Source organism: Carlito syrichta, unplaced genomic scaffold, assembly GCF_000164805.1.
Source record: "Carlito syrichta isolate Samal-C Ts95f unplaced genomic scaffold, Tarsius_syrichta-2.0.1 Scaffold305731, whole genome shotgun sequence".
NCBI classification, from domain to species: Eukaryota; Metazoa; Chordata; class Mammalia; order Primates; family Tarsiidae; genus Carlito; species Carlito syrichta.
In genome coordinates this window covers 313,295-327,158 of record NW_007249827.1, presented here as the reverse complement: position 1 = coordinate 327,158, position 13,864 = coordinate 313,295, and the positions used below count along the sequence as shown (strand labels likewise).

General features: G+C 42.9%; 1 protein-coding gene across 3 annotated transcripts in view; it reads right to left on the bottom strand.

Annotated features, from left to right (window-relative positions):
- Positions 1 to 247: 247 nt before the first annotated feature.
- Positions 248 to 13,864, bottom strand: part of GPR19 (G protein-coupled receptor 19) — a 38,592-nt gene continuing 24,975 nt past the window's right edge. For 2 of the 3 annotated variants that reach the window (XM_008062516.2, XM_008062515.1), the window contains one exon: positions 1,710 to 3,114. In XM_008062516.2, coding sequence (XP_008060707.1) covers positions 1,845 to 3,092 — 1,248 coding nt within the window. In that variant the 5' untranslated portion in view covers positions 3,093 to 3,114 and the 3' untranslated portion in view covers positions 1,710 to 1,844. Of the gene's footprint in view, positions 592 to 1,709; positions 3,115 to 13,864 lie in introns of those variants that run through there. The other variant, XR_002482208.1, reaches the window with a different exon arrangement.

The window sequence follows — 13,864 nt, the reverse complement described above, 5'->3', positions numbered from 1 at the left end:
ATGGGCCACTATGCCTGGCCTTTTCTATTTTTTATCAAGTATGAACTTCCATAAAATTCAAGGGCCAAGTGAGATAAATATCTGGCTCATTTTGTTGTTTTAGTGAGCCACTTGCTGATGGGATAAGCAAGAATGTGAGGAAGAGAAAAAGGGAGAAAGTTATGAGCTACTCTTTTTATCTTTAGAATTTGTGGATTGAAAGAAGCATCTCAACTTGAAAATATCAGCTCTGTAAATGTTTTGCAGATTAAACGTTTTGTTATTCTGTGCCCTAAATGTCAAACCCAATCTTGTCTTGTTTCATTACATTTCACCTAGACTCTTAAGAATAGTCAATGAATCTTAAACTCAGTTGACTTTTTTTTAATGGAAAAGAAAGGCCAGATTCTCTTACAGCTTAGACTCCAGGGAGGCAGTGATCAGGAGGAGGCCCTTCGAGGCCTGGATGGGTCTGGCCCCTCGTGTTCTTTCGGGAGACATCTGAAACGCCAAGAGCAGCAGACTTGCAGTGAGAGCCCTACGTGTGAAGATCAGCTCTGTTACATTTCAACTTGGGCAGGCCACGTAACTTTTGAGTTTTGGTTTCTTCATCTATAAAACAGAGATGATAATAAACATATCACAGAATTGTCGAGAGGACAGAATGAGATAATGCGTGTAAAACTGCTGAACAACTGGAGTTATTATTTGCAGTTCTTGTTAACTAGGGCATGAAAATGAATACCAGTCCTGTCTGTAAGCCCTTTATTGTTTAAATAAAAACATTTTTTTAAATGTGCTGGCTAGTCCTAGATTTGAAATAATGGAAACCTGGGAACCATGGGGGAAAAAAAAATCCCTAGTTATCACAGGCAAAGAAGAGTTTGAGCTTGGCCAGGGTGTGCTGCTGTGACCTGGAGAGAGATGAGGGGGAGGAGACTCTGGCTGGAGCAGTGTCCTCACGTCTGAGTTTCTAGAACGAGGAAGGTAGTCCTTGCCCTTGTGGTGGTGGTATATGGGGTAGGGTGGGCAGCTGAAGCTCTCTCTGCCTGAACTGCAGAGCAGAGAGAAGCAAGGGCACCTGCTCATTTACTTGTATAGAACTCAAAAACGGGAGGTTGGGGAGAGCGTCCTAGATATAGCCTAGATGGGACACAGATGTGAGGAAAACATTGTGTTGACTTCAGATTTCTCAAGGCTTCATCAGCTGCTTAGATTAAGAAAGGATGAGAACAAGAGGAAGTCAGGCAACTCTGTAAGCTTTCTTTCTCTAAGAAGCCTTATTAAAATCCAATCACAGAAGACTTCCCAGGAAGTTCCAATATATTCCAGTACACGGAGTGCTTTCCACAGCAGATCTGGCCGGTGGTTACTTGGAAGAAGAGAATGTGAAAACATATACAATATTAACCCTTCCTAAATGTTGCTTAGTGAAGGGAGTACAAATCTCCGAAATGAGAGACCTGGGGATTTCATTTGGAACAGAAGACCATGGCTATAAAAATTCAGCAGGGAGGAGAAAAAGGAAACAAAATAAAATGATGTTCAATAATTCGTCAAAGACTGTGTGTATGGTTTTTGCTTTTTGGATCTAATGGCAAATAAAAAGCAGGAAAGCATTTTCTTTTTTATACATGTAACTAATATAGTAAAAGGACTGTTGACTGTAGTTAAAAGTGAAAGCTTTTCCACAACAAAAAGCAACTAGAATAAAACCCACAAAAACTATATAAGTAAATGAATGCATTTTACAAAATAAAACATTTCCCTCAGAAAGCAGAGTGAAAAAGATGTAAATAGCTTCAGTTTTTATAGATAAAGCTTTTTAATCTCTGGTGCATAACAACTGAAAGAACTCTGAGAAATTAGACAAAAGTATTTGGTGGATTTGAGTTAATAGGCCAAGCAAGCTTTTTTTCCTTGGCTTCTCTGTCAAATGAATCATAGATCGAGTCTTTGGTTATCGTTTTGGCTGTGGGGGGCATTTCTGAAATGCCAACATAGTTTTTCTTGGCCATCCTTGAACTGGTTGTGATAGTGTAGGCATTGCTTCGGTAACATTTCATGGAGGACATGCAGAAAGTCTCCTTCATCCCCCTCCTAAAATCGGCGTTATAAATTGAATACAGAGTGGGTTTAGAGGCTGAAGAACTAAAGGATATCCATGTGAGGGCTGTGAAAACAAGGGAACTTTTCCTGTAGTCTTGTTCATGGGGGTGCCACAGCTGAGCCACATGGAAAGGCAGCCAGGAGAGCAAAAACAGCAGGTTTAAAATGAGGAACATCTTGATTGTCCTCACTTTTGTCCTTGGCACGATGTTCATTGTCCTCCTCACTGTTCGGCCATCCGTGCCTATTCTCCAAATATATTTTATGACCTTTTGGTAAAATAAGATGATGAGGATGGATGGAATCACAAAGCCCACCAGGAAGTGGATGACAGTGTATGCAGTCCCTTCCCAAGAGGAAGGGAGAAAATAATTACAATGACGGTCCCAGTTGGAGCCATAGAAAAAGAACACCGGGGTCACGAAGGCGGCGTCACAGATCCACGCCGCCGCAATCATTTTCTTGGCCTTTTCTCGGGACACCTTGAAGCTCAGAGGATAGACGATAGTGTAGAAGCGGTCGAGGCAGATGGAGAGGAGAACGTAGATCTGGACGCCTGGAGTGAGATAGTGAAAGTACCGCACGACCTTGCACATGGCGCTGCCAAGCGTCCACCTTCCAGTGGTGAACTGGAGCAGGACGAAGGGCGTGCTGGCAATGCTGATGAGAAGGTCAGCACACGCCATGGAGACCACAAAGTAGTTGGTGGTGGACTGAGTCCTCCTGCTCCTGTGGATGACCAGACAAACCAAGGAGTTGCCAAAGATGGAGAACAACCACAGAGTCCCGAAGAAAATGCTGGCTGCGGCCACCTCCCCGGGCCCCAGTCCGTACTGAGGGTCTGTTCTGTTGCTCATCCAACCGTGCTCCTCATGCAACTCCGCTGGGGCATGGCTTGGCGGGGTTGTGGCTGTTTCCGTGCAGTTGTGGTTTTGAAGAGGCACCAGAAGTGTAGGAGTGACCAGAGGCAGCTTGCTGTCATCCATTCTGTGAGCAAAAACCATGCTCACTTCCTTTCTCTTAGTTCTGGATGGAAAAAGCAGAATGAGGCCTCCTGTTAAAATGGCGTCACACAGATTGATTCCTAAGGCTAGCAATCATATTTGACACTTAGATTGGTTGTCATCTGTCAACGCGTAGACTTGTGCATTGGCAGGGAAACATAACTAGCGTCCATTCATTTCAGGAGCGGGTTCGGCTGATCTCGGCTCAGGCTCTCTCTGGCCCCGCCCTCTCTTGACCCTTAGTCAAGTGTGGTAGAACTCATACCAAGCTCCACTGCCACACAGATCCTTGTTCCCTCCACTTGTTGGGCATCACAGAGGGGTAGGGATCACAAACATGGCTCCCGGTGAGTGTGTTGCCACCAGCTGAAGAGCCGCTGGGATTCTGGGCAAGCATACAAGAAGTTCCTAAATGTTACAACACCAAAGTACCGTAATGAGGCTGCAAGAGAGGAAAACTTGGGCAGATGGACAAACACAGATGTTGGCTTACAGAAATACAGACTGCCTGGCTACTGGGAGAGACGCCGCCCTTACTTATTGCAGATTTTCCATTACAGAGGCATTATGGCAACACATGGAACAACCAACACTGCTACATGAGCCAGAAGTAGCTCCTAATTTAATGACATCTGAAGACAGCTTGCTTTTTCCAAAGGATGATGCAGTTCATGTACTATATAGTTTGCCTATCAATGACATATATTTTGATGCTATTCTGTTGTTTCATAAAATAACATATTGACTGAAGAACATATAAGATGTCCTCTAAGAAATGTAACTAGGTTACTGGAGAACTTATGGCAGTTGATGATTGAAACCAACAAAATGTAACTGCTAGCGAGGTGTGGTGGCTCATGCCTGTTATCTCAGCACTTTGGGAGGCTGAGGTGGGAGGATCACTTGAGCCCAGAAGTTCAAATGTAGCCTGGGCAACATAGCGAGACCCTATCTCTAAAGGTAACTGTTAATATTAGTAAGCAACTTTTTCAAAGCTTATATAAAAGCATATTACAAAGTCTAGCCTTTTTATTTTATATTTTTTGAATTACTTAGTGAGGAAAAAAGTTATACTTTTCAAATAGGTAAAAAGATTGTACAATTATGGATCATTCAATTAAAATTGATATGATTTTGGTCACTGTCAGATTATAAAGGTTCAATTTGGTCTGAATCCATTAAGCAGAAATAGAAATCATAGCAACCAAATTCACAGTAACCAAAACAATGATGGTTATTAAGGTAACAGACAAGGATAAACATGAATATATTCAAAATTTTGCCTACTAAAAGTAAAGCCCTTGTGGGTTATAGCCGCCATAGTGCTGAGAGTCCATCTGGCCCATGGCACAAGGAGATGTCACTCCAGCATGAAGCTCTAGCAGGGTCTGGTTTCCCTCTTGGGCTTCTGTGACTATCCCTCACGAAGAAACATTTCTAAAGAACAGTTCTTAATGAAAGAACAGTTCTTAATGACCATTTTTTTCCTTGAAGCGTTTTTGCATTAATTTGTGGTAGGGAGAGGAGTGTTGATATATATTGTCTTCACCAAAAAAACACTTTCAACAAAAATCTGGTGCTTAAAGCAATGTACTGAATGCTAGTATGATATTACCTTCAAGCTTCTTTTTTGTCCAGGAGGCAGCCATATTTAAGCTCTCAAAGATAAATGTAAGGTAATTAATTAAACATGTTTACTACTAAGAGATCTTTAACTACCCTGACCAGTGCTGGCCAATGATAAGAACAACAACCATACTTTCCATATAAAAATCAGAATTAACAGTCTGAAATCAGGACCTAAGATCTAAAATTAGCACTGTCCTAGAAAATCTGGAATGTATGGCCCTTGTATGTATAAAATTGAAATGATCTTTTCACCTTCATAGGTGTAAAACCTTCAAAAAAATTTTAAACCCAATTTTTAAAAAAAGATTTAAAGTTTAAAAATAAAAGAGACAAGCAATTTTCCCAGACAGAAAGCTGCTCTGAACTTTTTTGGGATGCCTCTGATCTGAATAAAACAGAAATCAGCAGCACAGACACTTTTCCTTAGTCTATACACATACTTGAAAACCCGTGAAGTTCCTTCTGTTTCTTCCTCTCCCAACAAAACCCTGCAGATGAAACTCAAGCTCACCGCTACAGCTGAAGCCTCGTGAGCCCTCCTTCCATCACTACCTCTGCCACTTTACATCCGTGAGTGTGTCTGACGATTTCTCCATCCCCACTATTTGGAAGCAGTAGATCCCGACACTCAGAAACAGGATGAAGGGAGTTGAGGATCTCCTGTCTCTAGATCTTTCCTGATGGTGGCATGACTTTTTTCGACTCTACCTAAAATTGCTGCAGCTCTGTTTATTCATTCTATAAGCCAAGAGACTGTCCTAGATACTAGGGAAACAAAGATAAGCAAGACCCATAAGATAAGCAGTCTGCTATATTATAACTACATTTAATAATAATTATAATTCACTGCTAAAAACAGACCTAGATACAAGGAGCTGAGTAACAGAAAAATAGGGATCCGGTTTTGCCTGGAGTAGGGGGAAGGAAAGAAAAGGGTTCACAAAGGAGGTGAATGTTCATCTGGGAGCTTGGAGGATGACTAGGACTTCTTCAGAAAGACAAGGGAGTGAAAAAACATTCCAGGGGAGAGAGGTAGCACATGGAATGAATTTTGGGGTCATCCTTTGGGGTTGATCTTTTTTTGGGCCCTTTTTCCCTCAGACAAGTAGTTTCTTTCAGACCATACCTCCCAGAGTATATAGTTTCTAAATGCCCTACAATCAAACTGATCTAAATGTTCCTCATGGTTACAGTGAAAGGATGTATTTTCTGAATTCATGGGCAGAAATGCGGTCAGACAGTGGATAAGAACATTAGCATATCCAGAATGGTGGCGGTCCCCATGTTCATACAGCATTTTGTAGTCCTTTACTGCAGGTTTTTCCAAGTTTGTTTTCCTCTAGCTTAGCAAGACAGAACATGGGAATCTCCCAGAGAGCTTTACAAAATACTGATGCCTGGGTCCCACCTCCAGGGCGTCTAATCCAATTGGTCTGGAGTGCTAATCCAATTGGTCTGGAGTGCAGCCTGGGCCTTGGATGTTTCAGAGTTCCCCAGGTCATCTAATGTGCAGTTAAGATTAAGAAACAATGCTCTAGGGCCGGGAGTGGTGGCTCAAGCCTGTAATCCCAGCACATTGGGAGGCCGAGGAGAGAGGATTGCCTGAGTCCAGGGGTTTGAGACCAGCCTGGGCAACTTGGCTAGACCTCATCTCTACAATAATTCAAAAAATTAGTTGGGCATGGTGGCTCATGCCTGTAGTTCCAGCTCCTTGGAAGGCTGAGGTGGAAGGATCGTCTGAGCCCAGTAGGTCAAGGCTGTGGTGGCCTTGAGTGTACTACTGCACTCCAGCCTGGGCAAGAGAGTGAGACTCCGACTCAAAAAAAAATATTGTACTTCTATGTTTCTGTCTCCACTAAACTATGGGCTCCCAGGGAAGGTTGTTCTTTCTCTCCAAGCTCCACAGTTTTCATTGAAGTTCTTTACATTAATAATTACTTATTAAATATTTACTAAACTGGATCCATAAGGACAGAGAACTGGGATAGATAGCTCCTACTTGATGTGGTTCTTCTAGGATTAATAAATGCAGAGATAGAACATCACTATGTATTCTCAGGGAGCTGAAACACTGGTACCCATGGTGATAGGGGAAAACAGGACTCCTCCTAGAGCAAGGCAGGTGAAATGGATGTCACACAGGTCCTCTGCATGAAATAGAAGTCTCATCTAAGGGAGAGTTGAAGGCAGTTAAGATGTCCTCAGATAGGCTCTTGCACTCTGTTCCCAGAAAAAAGAAATCTGCTGTATTAAACTAATATTCTAGGGTCCCAAAGTAACATTTGAGAAAGGCGTCCTCTGCTTCATTAACTTGGAAATAAATGTCTTCAAGGGAGTGTTCATGAAATACAAGGGCTGCTTACTTAAGTCCAGAGTCATCCACATGCAGTAATTTTAGGAGTTACAAAAAGACCTCTTCACCTCTTTCCTGTTCAACCTACCATTTCCCAACCAGTTCTAAAACTGCCATGTGACACACACTGCTAGGTTACAGCACTGGAGGCCCTTATCTACCTCTATATATGATCTAAGAGGAATCATTCATTTATCAAATTATCTACTTCTCTTTCACCCATCCTAAGAGATGTGTTTTAATATGTGGGTAGACCTGGGCTCGGTGGCTCAGCCTGTAATTCCGTGCCTTTGGGAGGCTGAGGTGAGTGGATTGCCTGAGCCCGCAGGTTCGAGACCCGCCTGGACAGCGAGACCTCAGCTCTACAATAAATCAAAAAATTAGCTGGGCGTGGTAGCGCACACCTGTAATTCCGGCTACTCGGAAGGCTGAGGCGGAAGGATCGCCGGAGCCCAGCAGGTCGAGGCTGCGGTGGCCAGGAGTGGCCACTGCACTCCAGTCTGGGCGACGGAGTGAGACTCCAACTCCAAAAAGAAAAAAAAAAGTGGGTAGGAGAAATGGCGTGGTTGTCATGGTATGGAAGTGGAGACTGAGCGAGATGATCCTATCTCTGCAATAATGGAATCCCTGGGAGCCAGGGGGGACATCTGCCTTATCACCTTGTATTACATTTTTTATTTTGCAGGTTTGTCTACCCCCATTAAATCAGGAGCTTCTTGAGGACAGGGACTATGTCTTTATCTCTACATCCCTGGCATATGGATATTAATAAAGGTTTATTGCATATATGAATGGGTAGATAAGTTTAATAAAAAGTATCTAATACTTGAAAATAAGGCAAAGAGTCCGGGCTTGGTGACTCAGCCTGTAATCCCAGCACTTTGGGAGGCCGAGGCGAGTGGATTGCCTGAGTAGGTTTGAACTTGGCGAGACCTCGTCTCTACAATAAATAAGAAAAATCAGGAGGCATGGTAGTGCACGCCTGTAGTTCTGGCTACTTGGAAGGCTGAGGTGGAAGGACTGCTGGAGCCCAGCAAGTCAATGCTGGGATGACTGTAAGCGTACCACTGTACTCCAGCCTGGGCGACGGAGTGAGTCTCCAACTTAAAAAAAAAAAAAAAAAAAAGAAAGCAAGGAAGAAAGAAAGAAAATAAGGCAAAAAAGAATACAACATATCCTTTCAATGTCATGCTGGGACATTCCTAAATGGGCATCCCCAAGGATTATTTAATTCTCTGGGAGAACATACCTGTGCTTGATTTTGCTACTTGAGCCCAGATACTGTGAAGTTACTTAACTTACAGATTTCTGTCTAGTAAAAAAAAAAAAAAACCCAAAGATTATAGATTTATTGTCATGTTGGTCATAGACCAGTTTTGTGTCTACCTAGCAATCTTATGGTGGCATTATTATTATTATTATTATTTGAGTTGGAGTCTCACTCTGTTGCCCAGCCTGGAGTACAGTAGCACGCTCACGGCCACCCCAGCATCGACCTGCTGGGCTCCGGCGATCCTTCCGCCTCAGCCTTCCAAGTAGCTGTAACTACAGGCGCATGCTACCACGCCCAGCTAATTTCTGATTTATTGTAGAGACGAGGTCTCGCCAAGTTGCCCGGGCTGGTCTCGAACCCATGGGTTCAGGCAATCCACGAGTCTCGGCCTCCCGAAGTGCCGGGATTACAGGCTGAGCCACCGAGACTGGCCTATTATTTCTTAATGCCTATAACTATGCATTCTTCAAATGTTCTTGGAATCAGCTTGATTATCTCATTAGCTCCTTCAGGACATGTGAATAAATCTTTAATATGTTCATTCAATATTTGTATGAGTCATGATTTAAACTTTTTGAAAATCATAGTTGGATGGATGGATGGATGTACAAATGATTGGAAGCAAATGAGGAAGAGGAGAGGACCACAAAGAGGAATGGAGGGGTACAGACGACAAACTCAGCTTACTGCAGTTTGGCCCAAGGCTGTTCCTGGTCAAGCATATCAACTGCTGGTTAGGTTTCTTCTAGACTCAAAACACCCTAGGAACTAATTTTTTTCTCCTGAGATTATAAAAATTTACAAACATTCTCACAATGTAGCAAAAAACATTTCTATTTTTGAGTTTATTAAAAAATGTGTCAAACCAGAGTTTCATAAAGTTGAATTTTGACATGATTTGATTCTTAAAAAAACAAAAAACCAGAAACATTTTCTGTAGAATGGGAAATGTCTGCTGGACCTACAGACATACATGAGGATGTTTACCAAGAAGTAGTAAGAGCCGGGCATGGGTTCGAGACCCACCTGGTCAACTTGGCGAGACCTCATCTCTACAATAAATCAAAATGAGCCGGGCGTGGTAGCGCGCGCCTGTAGTTCCAGCTCCTTGGAAGGCTGAGGCGGAAGGATCGCTGGAGCCCAGCAGGCTGAGGCTGCAGTGGCCGGAAGCAGCCACTGCACTCCAGTCTGGGCGACAGAGTGAGACTCCAACTCAAAAAAAAAAAAAGAAGTAGTAAGATTGGTTACAATGACAGTAGTGCTAGCATTAATACTACCAAGAGTTAATACTTACTTTGGGGCTCACTATGTGTCAGGTACTTCATATGAATAATGCTTTGAAGTAGGTAATATTATTAGCCCTATTTTACAAATGAAAAAAAAAACCGGAAGTTCTCCTCAATCACACAGTTAGAAAGAGACCACTCCAAAGTCCTTCCTCTTAGCTACCATGAGGGCTTTCTGCCTAGTGAGACCACCAAGATCCAGACTTGAATTCAGTTGGTCAAAGTAGCTGAACATGGATAGGTCTTTCTTGACTCCCCGTTCAGACACAGAAATACAAAGTTATTCCCACAGCCTCTTTTCTACCCACAATACATCTGTTCAATATGCTGGCTCTGAAATATGTGACATAGTGAACATTAAAGAAAAGGGATCACGCCCACCATGTACTGCATGGAAGTTTAGCATCACTAGTGCCGAAGACGTGTCTGGAGAAATGGTCTTTCTTCAGAAGAAGGGTGAGAGTATTGGGAATTCAATCTGACAGGAAATTAACTGTCGCCTTTTAAACACAGAATGAAAGCAGAACTCTAAACTTCAGTTTGAATTGAAGTGAGCAAAAAGTTTGACCAATGTTATTATCCCAAAGAGAAAATCATCTTTGTAAAGTTTAGTGGTTTAAATTCAGAAGATACCATGGTGGTAGAAATTTTCTTATTTTCACATTATGTAGCCTTGATTTGACTATATATGAAAATGAGAAATGCCTGTAACAGTGGTGGGCTGGGACTGGTTTGCATGGGCAGCTCAGAGCCAACTCCAGGTTCGATGACATCATGTTGGCATCGTGAATCAGCTATGGTAGGAATACTCACACCATGGAAATTGACAAACACCACAACTCAGCATTCTTTTTTTCTTCTCTGCAGAGCCACTTACATTTACCAGCACACCAATTCCAGTAGGGCAGGGTTCACAGGGCAACCTATCAAGGAGTCCTGAACTTACACCCATCCCTGAACTTAACAAATGGCTTAGGAGGCCACATACTAGAGCAATAATGCTAGTGTGAGTTACAGAATTTAGCTTTGACGAGGGTAAATGGCTTTTGTGACTGCGCCTGGGTACCTAATCATCATTTACAACAATGTTTTTAAGGGGGAAACCACTGAGGCACAAATAAATAAACAGAACCTTTCTCCAAGTTGGGGATGATTTTATGTGACATCAGCCAGATGAAAATTTTTTCTACACCAAAATACGTAATATAACCAAATTGAATGTGTCTTTTTCAAAAGCACATCAAGTCCATTCTGCTTGAATTATTTCCATTAGATAATTTTGAATAATTGCAAAAGAACCTCAGGCTGCCAGTGAAAACAGAGCTTCCCTCCATCACCCGAGATTCCTGGTGTCACAGGTTTATAGGCCTAGAATTTTCTCTAGTGGTCTTTTCCCTTTCCTCCTCTTATATATAATAAAACATAAAGTATTCCTCCATAATATTTCCACCTCTACACCTTTTGATCTGTTTCCCAACTGGAATCAAACAGTTTCCTGAGATCAGACTGGGTACATTTTCTTTTTGTTTGGATATTGGTTATACTTTCGGGGGAATATGATTTTTTTGAACAGAGAAGAAACAAACTCTTCTAACTTCACCAAACAGTTTGTAATAACCATTGAAAATTCCTGGGTGAGAAAAAAGTGGAATGTCCAGATTTAAGGAACGATTACTCTTCTGTCCTTTGCCTCTTAGGCCTGCACATGAATTCTAAAATATCAGAAATAAACAGAATGTTCGTCCTTGGCATGATTTCAGGAAGCCAGGGTGGCTTCTATCCTTCTAATCTCTCTCACAATTTCAGCATCATTCTTTTTTTCATTAAAAAAAAATTTTTTTTTAAGATTTTTAATCTTTTTGGTCTGATGCTCCAGTGCCATCCATTTTTGGGGCTAGTTAATTCAGCAGGTGAGTTATTACATACTCTTTAGCAGATTTGGACTTCCATGGCCACTGTCCTGCTCTCTATGTCAACATCATTTTCTGGGGTCTGCTGAGCATTGGCATCAGGCGCCTTATCCCAGCGTTCAGTTCATCCACAGAGCCAGTTCTGCCTACCAAAGTGGCCCACTAGGCACTTGCATTCCACACCCGCTCCACACTAGTAAGCAGGGCTTCTTACCCATTTAAAGTCTGAGACTAGATTGAGATTGTTCTGGTTCAGCATCATTCTTTTATTTATTTTTTTAGATTATAAAATATAGTTTATTTAGAAAATAAGTCCGAGAGAGAGAGAAAGAGGAGCTTCACTCCCCAAGGTGGGAGAGGAGGTCAAAGATTAAGATTGGACCGGCTCGGTGGCTCAGCCTGTAATCCCGCGCTTTGGGAGGCCGAGGTGAGTGAATTGCCTGAGCCCGTGGGTTCGCAACCCGCCTGGGCAACTTGGCGAGACCGCTTCTCTACAATAAATCAACATTAGCTGGGCATGGTAGCGCCTGCCTGTAGTTCCAGCAACTTGTAAGGCTGAGGCGGAAGGATCACCGGAGCCCAGCAGGTCGAGGCTGCAGTGGCCGGGAGCGGCCACTGCACTCCAGTCTGGGCAACTGAGTGAGACTCCAACTCAAAAAAAAAAAAAAAGAAAAGGAAAGGAAACATGGCCTGGCCATAGCTCTAAGAGCACATGGCCACACCATAGCTTAGCAAGGCAATGGCTGCAATGGCCTGGCAATAGCCAGAATCATCCTTTTAAACTCAAGATTCCTGTTAAAAGGTAAATGCTTAGTTCTTTTTTTCTTTTAAGTTGGGATCTCGCTTTGTCACCCAGGCTGGAGTGTAATCATGGCACACCACAGTCTCAACCTCCTGGGCTCAGGCGATGCTTCTGCCTCAGCTTCCCGAATAGCTGGAACGATAGGCATGCACCACTATGCCTGGCTCATTTCTTGATATTTTGTAGAGACAAGATCTTGCTATGCTGCCCAGGCTGGTCTTGGACTCCTAGACTCAAGCAATTCTCTCACCTCAGCCTCCCAAAGTGCTGGGATTACAGGCGTGAGCCACTGTGCCAGGCAAGATCCCTATTAAAGTATAAGTGCTTCTTAAAGAACAAACATTTTTACATTTTATCAATGAGTAGAGCTCTCTGAGACCTATTCTATTTCTGAAGTCTACGCTCTTGGTGACAATGAAAACAGAAGAGATGCCAAAAACAAAAGCCATAAGAACAGTCAGTATCTGAGAGAATTAAGATGGGGTGTCATTATGGGATGGGTGGGTGAGGGGCAAAAGACACAGTGGAAGAAGATAAACACCTCCTTGGCAGCTTTGTGCAGGGATAGACAGCCACTGGGATAAACACCCTACTCAAAGGAATACAACGAGAGAGTTTATGTTGCCCTTAGGCCAAATTTCTCCTGAAATTCTTGGCAGACCACATTGCAGGAGAAAAGGTTAGGTCATGTTGGAACCTCTTTGGGGGTGAATGTCCCCCAAGGATGTATAAAAAACACATCTAATAATCTCTCACCCCAACTGTCACCTAGTAGGGTTCCGTGTAGACAGGATGCAGCTCCAGGCTTAGTTACACTGAACTTCCCTATCTCTCTGCTATTTACACAAAATCTGTAAAGTAAGATAAAATGGAAAAGAAAAAGAAATATATTACCCTAAAAAATGATCATTTTGAGCCAGGCTCAGTGGCTCAGCCTGTAATCCCGTGCTTTGGGAGGCTGAGGTGAGTGGATTGCCTGAGCCCGCGGGTTCGAGACCTGCCTGGGCAACTTGGCGAGACCTCATCTCTACAATAAATCAAAAACTAGCCAGGCGCAGTAGTGCGTTCCTGTAGTTCCAGCTCCTTGGAAGGCTGAGGTGGAAGGATCGCCGGAGCCCAGCAGGTCGAGGCTGCGGTGGCCAGGAGCAGCCACTGCACTCCAGTCTGGGCGATGGACTGAGACTATAACTCACACACAAAAAAAGAAATGATCATTTTGTTATGATGGCATTGTAAGATAGCTTCCAATCATACATTTATCCACTTTTAAAAAATTACTTAGTGTGAGTCTGGGTTGTACTAATTGCTGAGGACACGTGTTAACTAGACAGACAAGGTTCATGCTTTTGTGGAGCTTACTTCTAGCAGGGGAAACAATAGCCAAACAAACATGTAAATAATTCAGAAGTGATTGGTGCTATGGAGGAAAATAAAGCAGAGTGAGGGGCCAAGAACTGATGAGAAATGGAATGACTGATGTTTGGCTGGTTACCTAAAGGCCATTCCCAACTCACGCCTT